The 9519-nt window shown below is 39.0% G+C and overlaps 2 protein-coding genes across 2 annotated transcripts in view; one reads left to right on the top strand and one right to left on the bottom strand.

Annotated features, from left to right (window-relative positions):
* The window catches only part of LOC106528918 (ras-related protein Rab-27B), a 2888-nt gene extending 1381 nt beyond the window's left edge, over positions 1–1507 (top strand). Inside the window, exons 4-6 of the mRNA XM_014024203.1 lie at positions 511–614; positions 728–851; positions 1157–1507. Of these exons, the coding sequence (XP_013879657.1) occupies positions 511–614; positions 728–851; positions 1157–1346 (418 nt within the window). The 3' untranslated portion in view covers positions 1347–1507. The remainder of the gene's footprint in view (positions 1–510; positions 615–727; positions 852–1156) is intronic.
* Positions 1508–3645: 2138 nt separating this feature from the next.
* The window catches only part of LOC106528948 (tripartite motif-containing protein 16), a gene marked incomplete at its 5' end in the record, with an annotated part of 8216 nt that continues 2342 nt past the window's right edge, over positions 3646–9519 (bottom strand). Inside the window, 1 exon segment of the mRNA XM_014024239.1 lies at positions 3646–4891. Coding sequence (XP_013879693.1) covers positions 3662–4891 — 1230 coding nt within the window. The 3' untranslated portion in view covers positions 3646–3661.

Raw genomic sequence — 9519 nt, 5'->3', positions numbered from 1 at the left:
CCCCCCCCCCAAAAAAAAGACATAATTTGCTCTGATCTGATTTTAAAATTTACCATGTCATATAAGCCTAATCCCTGAAAATAGCCTGCAGGGTTTTAGTCTGCTCTTGTCACATAGTGGCTGTATTATTTTTTTTTTTAATCGTGTTGTAATTTTTCCTAGCCAAATTGTAATTCACCTGGTAAATACATAATTGGAAAATTGAGAAACGTACGTATGTCGTATAATCTTAAAAATGGAAAGTATTTGTTACTGTTGGAAAAAACTCAGAAAAATAGTAATCATATTCCTGATTGCTGAACTGACATGGAACAGAAAAGGTGCAGAAATACAGAAGAAACAGGAAAGTTAAGGAAATCACAGGAAAGGCATTACAGTGTATTTTAACCCCAAAATATCCTGAATCATTTTACAAAAGTAAATGATTCGATGAATAAATAGGCAGGGAGCAAACCCAACATGGTTCTGGGTGCTCAATGGTTTAATTATAACGACGTTCTGCTACTTCAGGTTCCGCAGCCTCACCACAGCTTTCTTCCGAGATGCGATGGGCTTCCTGTTGATGTTTGACCTGACCAATCAGCAGAGTTTCCTCAACGTCAGGAACTGGATGAGTACGAGTCTTCTCTTCTCRTTCATCAGTGACAAGCTCGATTGGTTCAGAGTTTCAGGTTTCGTGTTTGCCCGGTAAAAATTATCTTTTTTTTTTTTTTTTGCATCTGATCAGGTCAGCTACAGGCCAACGCCTACTGCGATAACCCAGATGTGGTTCTGGTGGGCACCAAGGCCGACCTGAAAGACATGAGGGACGTTCACGTCAAACAGGCCAGAGACCTGGCTGATAGATACGGGTGAGTGGAAACTATTTTAAAAAGTTTAATAATTTTAGATAATTGTAGGATGGTGTACCTTTAATGACAAATCAATTGTATATTTTTTAAAATGAAACACACTTATTGAAACAGATCTGTTTAACCCCCTTCAGATCTTTTAAATGAATTTAATAAAAAACAGTACAAAACACATCTAACAGAGGTAAAATAAAACAGTTACAGGTTGACAAAAAAAGGCAATAATTTTTAGAGTTTTAGCTGATCTTCAACACAAATCTGAAGACAGTTTTCTAAGTGTGTCTAAATACTAAAACATTCYTCAGGATCCCTTACTTCGAGACGAGTGCTGTGACGGGGGTCGACGTGGATGCATCAGTGACCACCTTACTGAACTTGGTGATGAAGAGGATGGAGAGGAGCGCATACGGGGCGCAAGTCTCCGAGCCGAACGGGAGCCCCACTGCCAGCCATGAGTTGGAGGAGGCCCCCGTCAGGAGGTGGTGCTCCTGCTGACTTTAACACCATGGAGAAACAAAGACTGTAAATAGTGCCTGAGTTTACATTAACGGGCAAATATATGATCTTTATTATTCCATGAAGCAAATTATTGTTAAAGTTAAAATGGTGGAGTTATGGCTGTTGTGTAAATAAACCAGTAAAAATCATTTATGTAAGCATTTCAATATAAAGGCATAACGACACAAATACACCCTGCAAACTAAAACAATTTAAAGCTTTAAACTCAGAGCAGCGACAAACAAAAAGAAAAAGTRTATACTGTATTTCAATTCACAGATCTCAGCTGATTTTCCAGCACCATCCCAGATACAAATCTCGTCGTGACGAGAGCAGATGTTGTCGTGGAGCTTGTTGGAGGGCTGCAGCAGCTGATGTTTCTTCAACTGAGCTACATCATAATGAGGCTGGAGGTGTTTCTCACAGTAASACACCAAACACGTCAAACAGGACTTTATGGCTTTGAGTTTTCTTCCAGTGCAGACATCACAGGCCACATCTTCAGCTCCAGCATAGCTGTGATCAGCAGGAGCAGCTTGGAGTCCACTCGTCTTCAGCTGATCAACTAAAGCTGCAAACATGAGGKTTTTTTTTTACCAGATCAGGTCTTGGTGTGAAGGTTTTCCTGCACTGAGGGCAGCTGTGGATCCTATTCCCTGTATCCCAGAAGTCTTCAATACACTTCATGCAGTAGCTGTGTCCACAGGGAATAGTCACCGGAGTCGTTAATAGATCCAGACAGATGCAATAAGAAAAACATTCTCCTTTCTGCACATTTTACCTCTCAGCATTAATGAAAGCTTCACTTCCTGTGAATGGAAACCAGCCCATGTTTAGATCTATGCACTGTGTGTTTGTGCAGAGAATGAGGCGTGTCAAAACTTCTAATGTAGATCTGATGGAGAGGAAACAAGAGAGTCTGTGAACAGACTGAAGCTGCTATTTGAGCTCAGGAAGAAGGACGAGGAAGTATCACAGCAGAATTGTGTCTTCAACCGGTTTTACTTCTTATGGGTTCACCTTCCTGCCGGCCCATGACCAGCTGACAAACACACTGATAATAACCAACATGGTTTTATTTCTACTCAGAACTGTTTAGTAAATACAGGAGAGCTAACTAACAGGAAGCAGGTGAATGAGTGAATGTAGAGCCAGAACCAAGGACAACTAGGACATGACTAGACTGGAAAGAATCACAACAGAACATCAGAGACAATCTAATGACAAGGACAAAACATGGACAGAGGTAAATAGTGGCTGCAGGCTCTCCTAACCCTAAAAAATGATGCATTTGTATCCAGCCACATACTTGAAGCTACAATATAATATTTGGGGTAATCTCCCTGCAGATTGGTCCAAGRTGACAGGCCAGACAAAATGTTAGTCACATGAAAAACCACAGATCTGTGGAATGAAAGCTTTTAACCAGCTCCAAGACGATTCTGTTCAACATTTAGACATGAGGCGAGAAAAAACAGCACTTTATCAACTCTGTGTGGAGGTGAGGTGCTGTTGACCTGAACCAGCTCTCCTTTGATTTCACACTGACAACACTATTTATATATTATAATAACTCAGTATTTCTAATCCCAATTAAAGGCTGAAGAGTGTTTTTAGCCTCTTCCTTCCTGTTTTAATGGATGGCAGTGCCCTCTTTTGGTTGCACCAATTTCCACTTTTTAATCAAGTTAAAGAGMTTTAAAAATCAGTGTTTTCATGAATCACAACTTGATGCTGCGTTCAAGTGATCAAAAGAAGTTAGAGGAGAAAACTCTCAAAGTTACAGTGAGAAAAAAGAAGAGGCTTCAGGGTTTCAGGAGAAATCATTTGAGCAGAAATATTTTTTATTTGTTTTAATTAAATATAGTTTATTAAATAATGAAATACGTTATGTCGTTTAATAATTTATTGGTTTTTACTCATCAGGGAAAACAAAGTGAAAATCCTTAATAGAGTTTATGATGTTTTCTGATCACATTTCAATTTGTTTCTGTGACAAAAYATCACATCTCATCTGTTGAGATGTTAAAAATGTTGAAAAAAAGTGAAAAAAGACGAAAGTTTTAAACAAAAATCAGTTCTTTTTGCGAGATAAAAACTGAACCAACTGGAGAGTTTCATGGAAGAAGACAACRTTCTATAGAAAAGCTCAATGAACCTGTTCTGCTTCTTCTTCTGCATTTTTAGGATTGCTTCATATTTTATTTTTAATTCTGCTCAAGCGTCGACAACCTTTGTGAAACACATTATGAGACAAWAATCTCAACACAGTTTAACATCTTGATGAGCAGTGAAGACAACACAAGGAGAGATTAGTAAGGATCAAAAACAGATTTTATTTTATTTTTTAATTTACAGAACTTAGCTATGTTTCCAGTAAACCACAGATATAATCCAGCATGTAGAGGTTGAGTAAAGGTGGTCTGGACTCTGTGGAGGAGGGTCATGGTCTCAGAGATGCTGTAGAAGGACAGAATACCTGCTGTGTGATCCAGGTACACTCCAACTCTGGAGATCTCACGACCTGAGATGGGAGTTCTGCTTTTGTTGTACAGAAACAGATTATTTTTTTTGTAACAGAATAAAGCCCAGGATTTATCATTGAATCCAAATTCACTCTGTGTTTTATCAACATCTTTGTAGGCGATGGCTACAGAAACACACGTTCCTCCCCACTTCACCTCCCAGTAACAGCGTCCAGTCAGACTCTCCTTGCTGAGAATCTGACAATACTTAGTGAATCTCTCTGGATGATCAGAATAAAACTGGTTTTGACTCATTAATGTTACTTTTCTGTTCCCTTTAAGTATTAACAGCTTTCTGTGTGCTGTGTTTGGATCCAGAGTGATTTCACAGGAATATTTCAAGAAGTCAGCTCTGCTCCTTGGTTCTGGTTCTGGCAGTAACCATTCAGCCCCTCTCAGTGAGACGTTTGTCCACATGTCTCTCAGAATGTCCTGTAGTTTGTCTCTGAGCTCCTCCACAGCTGCTGTCACATCTTCAAAGTATCTGAGAGGAGCAACATTGATGCTGGATGAGTGTGGAGACTCACTGAGTTCTGACACTGAGGGGTAGTTGTGGAGAAACTGGTTGTGATCCTCTGTGTCTGAGAGCTGCTTCAGCTCAGCATCTTTCCTCTTCAGCTCAGTCAGCTCCTGCTCCAGCTTCTCCTGAAGCTCTCTGACTCCACGGGCCTCAGTTTCCTGCTGGGATCTGATCTGCTGCTTGACTTCAGAGCTTCTCTCCTGGAGCAGCCGGATCAGCTGAGTGAAGATCTCCTCACTGTCCTCCACTGTTTTATCAGCAGATGTGTTGATGTCCTCCAGCTGCTGTTGAAGCAGCTTCACRTCTGTCTCTCTGCCCTGGATTCTCTGCTGGATGTTTGCTCTCCTCACCTGGAGCTGCTCCTGCTTCTGGCTCCTTTCTGCTGCAGCTGAGACGATGTGGTGGTCTTTATGTCCGTCCACCGTGCAGACATAACAGATGCTCTGCTGATCGGTGCGACAGAACATCTTCATCACCTCGTCGTGACGAGAGCAGATGTTTTTTACCAGATCAGGTCTTGGTGTGAAGGTTTTCCTGCACTGAGGGCARCTGTGGATCCTTTTCTCTTCATCCCAGAAGTCTTCAATACACTTCATGCAGTAGCTGTGTCCACAGGGAATAGTCACCGGATCCTTCAKTAGATCCAGACAGATGGAACAAGAAAATCCTTCTCTGTACATCTGATGTTCTTTCTGCTCCATTTTACCTCAGCTTCTTTGAAAGCTTCACATTCGGATGACTAAAACCTGTTTGTGTTCTTACACACTTCAAGTTTGTGCAGAGAATGAGGCGTGTCAGAACTTMTACGGTTGATCTGACAGGGAGGGTTTAAGTAAATATGTGGGTAGTGTGACGCTGCTGTTTGAGAGCAGGAAGGAGGAGGAGGGATTACAGTTGATTCATAAGATGTATTTTTTTCCAAACCTTCTCTCACCTGAATGAGCAAATCTAACAGGTAATCTGACATGAAACTAATTCAACTTGATTTCAGCTCCAACCAGTGGCGTCACTAGGCCTATTTTAGGGAGGCTGGAGCCCTCCTAAAATATTTTAAAGCCCCCCCTAAATTATTTTGGTGTTAAAATTTTTTTTTTCAAAAATTCAATATGATGTGGTCAGATTAAATAACCATTTAATATTTCATTATTAACTAAAATATATGATCATAAATCTGTCAGTCTCCCTTTAATTTATAGTGTAAGGTAGAAATCCTCTTTAGTGCATCATTATTCAATCCATTCCACTTGTTCATAGAGTACTCCTCCCACCACATAAAATCCAGTCCATGTTTTCCTGCAACCTTAGCAAGTTTACACACAGAGCAGCTAAGTGCAGTATGTGCAGCAATGCTCAGTGAAAAGTGGATGTACAAAAGTTTTTCAAGAAAGTAAGTATTAATCATCACTGCTGGTAGTAACCATAAACATAAGGAGTAGATAGACGGACTGCTAATGCTGCTGTCGAGCCGCGGGGCCGCCATCTTGGAAAAAACATTTGCTCAATGAAGTATCAGCCTGTTTAATCAATCACAACTTGCTGAAAACTAAACTGTTTTACACACTTATTTTTGCTGGAAACACTATATATATATATATATATACACACACACACACACACGTGCACACACGCGCACACACACAATACAAATAATATACAAAAATTCTGTGCGTCTCCTGGGGGCTAAGCCCCCCTTGTCCTTAAAACCTAGTGACACCCCTGGCTCCAACTCATCATCATGTTACAACTTCCTGATCAAACTGAAAGAAACTCCTGATTCTCAGAGAACATGAACACATCAGATCATTCAGGGTTTATCTTTATTGTAACTTAAACTATTTTACAGATTTGATTCAGTGACATTATTTTATATCAACATCAGATAAAGATCCAAAGTCAGGTGACCTGCAGTGTTTTAACCTGCTTTTCATCTCTGTTAGGAGGATGAAGGCTCCCTCTTGTGTTCATCAGTTTTTATTTTCAGAAAATATTTTTAGTTTAGATCTCAGCTGCGTCTCCAACAGAGAAAAACAAAAGATTATTGATTGACAAACTGTTTTCTTTCCAATGTAAGAAAAGCATGATCAGAATTGGAAGCCGAAATAAGTTTGCAGAAAACAAGTTGCTTCTTTTCAAAAAGCTTTATTAAAAACAGACTTCATTCCAGCCATTATCAAAAAGAAGTATACTTTAAGTACATGTCAGCAAGTATTTTGAAGTATACAAAAGTGTTTTTCATTAAGTGTACTTTTCTTTACTAAGTACACTGATATAAGTATACTAACAGTTTTCTAACAAGTAAACTTCTTAGGTCTAAATTGGCCCACTTTAAGTTTATGTAAGTATCCTCAGAAGTATATTGAAAGTAACCATCTAGGTATACTATTAGTTTACGAGCAGTAAACCTCTAATGCCATTTTATTAGTTTATAAAAAGTACACTTTAAAGTGTATGAAAGAATACTTTAAGTGTATACATTTGCTGCTATTTCACTAAAAATGCATTTCTAGTTCACTTTTTAGTGTATAAAAATACATTTTCCATCTATTATAGAATAGAATAGAAACAGCCTTTGTTGTCCCACATGGGGAAATTCAGGTGTAATAGCAGCAACAGATACATACATCAATCCACAAAAACATTATATAGCTATGTGACAATATCAACTGTAGCAATAATGATAGAATTAAAGATAGTAACAATAAAATAAACATAGAATAAAATAAAAATAACTGTCCCCGACTGTTAAGATGAAAATCAATCAATCAATCAATCAATCAATCAATCAATCAATCAATCAATAAGTTTTTTCACTCAATTCAACAATTTTCCTCACTATAACATGAAAATAAAAGCAAGATACTGTGCAGAAAAATACAGAAAAACAGTCATGACAGACTCGTGATCCAAGGGTGTGTGTGAATTGAGTTGAACTCAGTCATTAAGTTAATATTCCAGTACAGGTAAAAAGGTGTCACAGGTTATTATTTGTGTATTGATTGAGAGGTAGAGTTGTTTGATGTGCAAACACAAACACGGATGCTTATTGAGATTGTTGGGAGCAGTGATGGTTGTAAAGTCTTAACAGCTGATGGGAGGAAGGCTCGGCGGTAATGTTCTTTTGTGCATTTAGGATGCAGCAGTCTGTCACTGAAGGAGCTCTGCAGTTCAGCCATTGATGTTTTAGATCCATGGTTGTAGATGGTTACCATAGGAGACAGTGCAGCTCCTCACAGGTGGAGTCTATTGGGCCTAATCACCACCAGGGCATAAAGGCAGAGCTGCTTCAGCACCAAGCAGTGGTCTGATTGTCCTCATTTGGCATATGTAGTGGTTCCTTTTGCCCTGGTGCGTCACACTGATGCCAGTCAGTTCTGTGTTGGACGTCACCTTCCTCTGATCCACACTCACCTCATGGAAAATAAGGACTTGAGTGCTCCAGCCTGCCTGCTCGCTCTCTGCCACCTCGCCTGCCCCTTCTGCTGCTTGCATGGTTTGGAATCTCCTGCCTCCTCCTAACTTACAAAGACAGACTGGAACGAGATCCAGAACCCTCCCCCCCTCCCCTGTAAATAAACCAGTTCCTTTTGATTTTGTGTCTGAAGGCTCATTCTTGGTGTCTGCTCTCAAGTCCTGTGCTGCTTTTATAACTTCCCATTATGACGGTCACAGAGACACATATAGAGACAAACAAGACAGACAACAATTCGCTCTAACCTAGGGACATTGTAGAGTTACCAGTTAACCTAACAGTCATGTTTTTGGTCTGTGGGAGGAAGCAGGAGTTCCTGCAAAAACCCACGCATGCAGAGAAGAAAAAAAAAATCCAGAACCGGGATTAGATCCAGCAACTTTCTTGCTGAGAGAGAACAGCTCTACCAATGAGCCACAAGTGCCACCCTATGTTTTCTTCCTGTTCGCTCCAAATAACCTTATAGTTATACTTCTACTCTACTTTCAATGCTGAGTGAATAATATTGGAAAAATGTGACAAAAATAGATTCAGGTATTTTATTTGACCACTCAAATTAAAACTCACTTTGACCCTGGCTTGCAGTGCGTAGAACAGTCCACTTAAACAGATCTATTGTGTAAAATTGTTAAATTGTTCAAATGTCCATAGTCTTTCTTTGCAGCAGCTCGCTTGTTTTCATTATCATTTTCATACTGTAATTTCCCTTCCTTCATAGGATCAATAAAGTATAATTCATTCATTCATTGTTGAATTTGTTCCAAAAACTGACAAGGAAGAATTTAAAAATAGTACATCTAAAAATATACTACAAATAAACCAGTCTGTGTGAAAATGTACTTTCAGTGTACTACTTCTACTTAAGTTTATCTTGGCCAAAAGTTTAAACATACGTATACCGGGGTGCCCAAACATTTTCCCCGAGAGGGCCAAAATGAAAATCTATTCAGGGCTGCGGGCCAAATGCATAACAAAATACATGAAATACAAGTACTTTTTTAAGTAAAGTCCTCTATTTTTAAATGATTAACCTATGCAATGGCCCTCTTTAGTTTTAGTCTGTGCACTTGGAGAAAGTCTGCCACACGCTCAAGTAGCAAAGGCTCGTGGGACATTTCATAAATTGATCAAATCTGAGTTTTTGTGGCCTTATAAAGTGTGCATATAGATTTGCAAATCTATACGTGTGGTTAAATCTGATCTAAATATTTCTTGTCATTTCATGTTCATGTTTAACCGTAATAAATCAAAGATAAAGTGAGCACCATGAATGAAAACTACCTTCACTACAGCCCTTTTATATAGTCATTAGACCAATGGAAATAGTGTGTTTCTACATAGGATAACAGGTTACAACCTTGTAACTTTGGCAACTGTTGATGGGCCAAACCAAATGGCTTGGCGGGTCAAATATGGCCCGCGGGCCCCACTTTGGGCTCCTCTGGTATAGACTAAGAATACTTAGACATTTAGTATATTTTTAGTATAAGCCAAGTGTAGTGTAAGATGAACCTGGTTAAGTTTATCTGAGATAAGTACCTAAAAACTAAACAGGAAGTATACTTTATTTTTATTTTTTTAGTTTAGTCCTTTTTAGTTTTTTTTAAATTTAGGTTAGTTCTTTTTAGTTTAGTTTTTTTGTTTAAAGTTTTTTTT

Source organism: Austrofundulus limnaeus, unplaced genomic scaffold, assembly GCF_001266775.1.
Source record: "Austrofundulus limnaeus strain Quisiro unplaced genomic scaffold, Austrofundulus_limnaeus-1.0 Scaffold413, whole genome shotgun sequence".
Classification (NCBI taxonomy): domain Eukaryota; kingdom Metazoa; phylum Chordata; class Actinopteri; order Cyprinodontiformes; family Rivulidae; genus Austrofundulus; species Austrofundulus limnaeus.
Note: the sequence above shows the minus strand (reverse complement) of the source record. Positions and strands in the feature narration are given on the sequence as shown.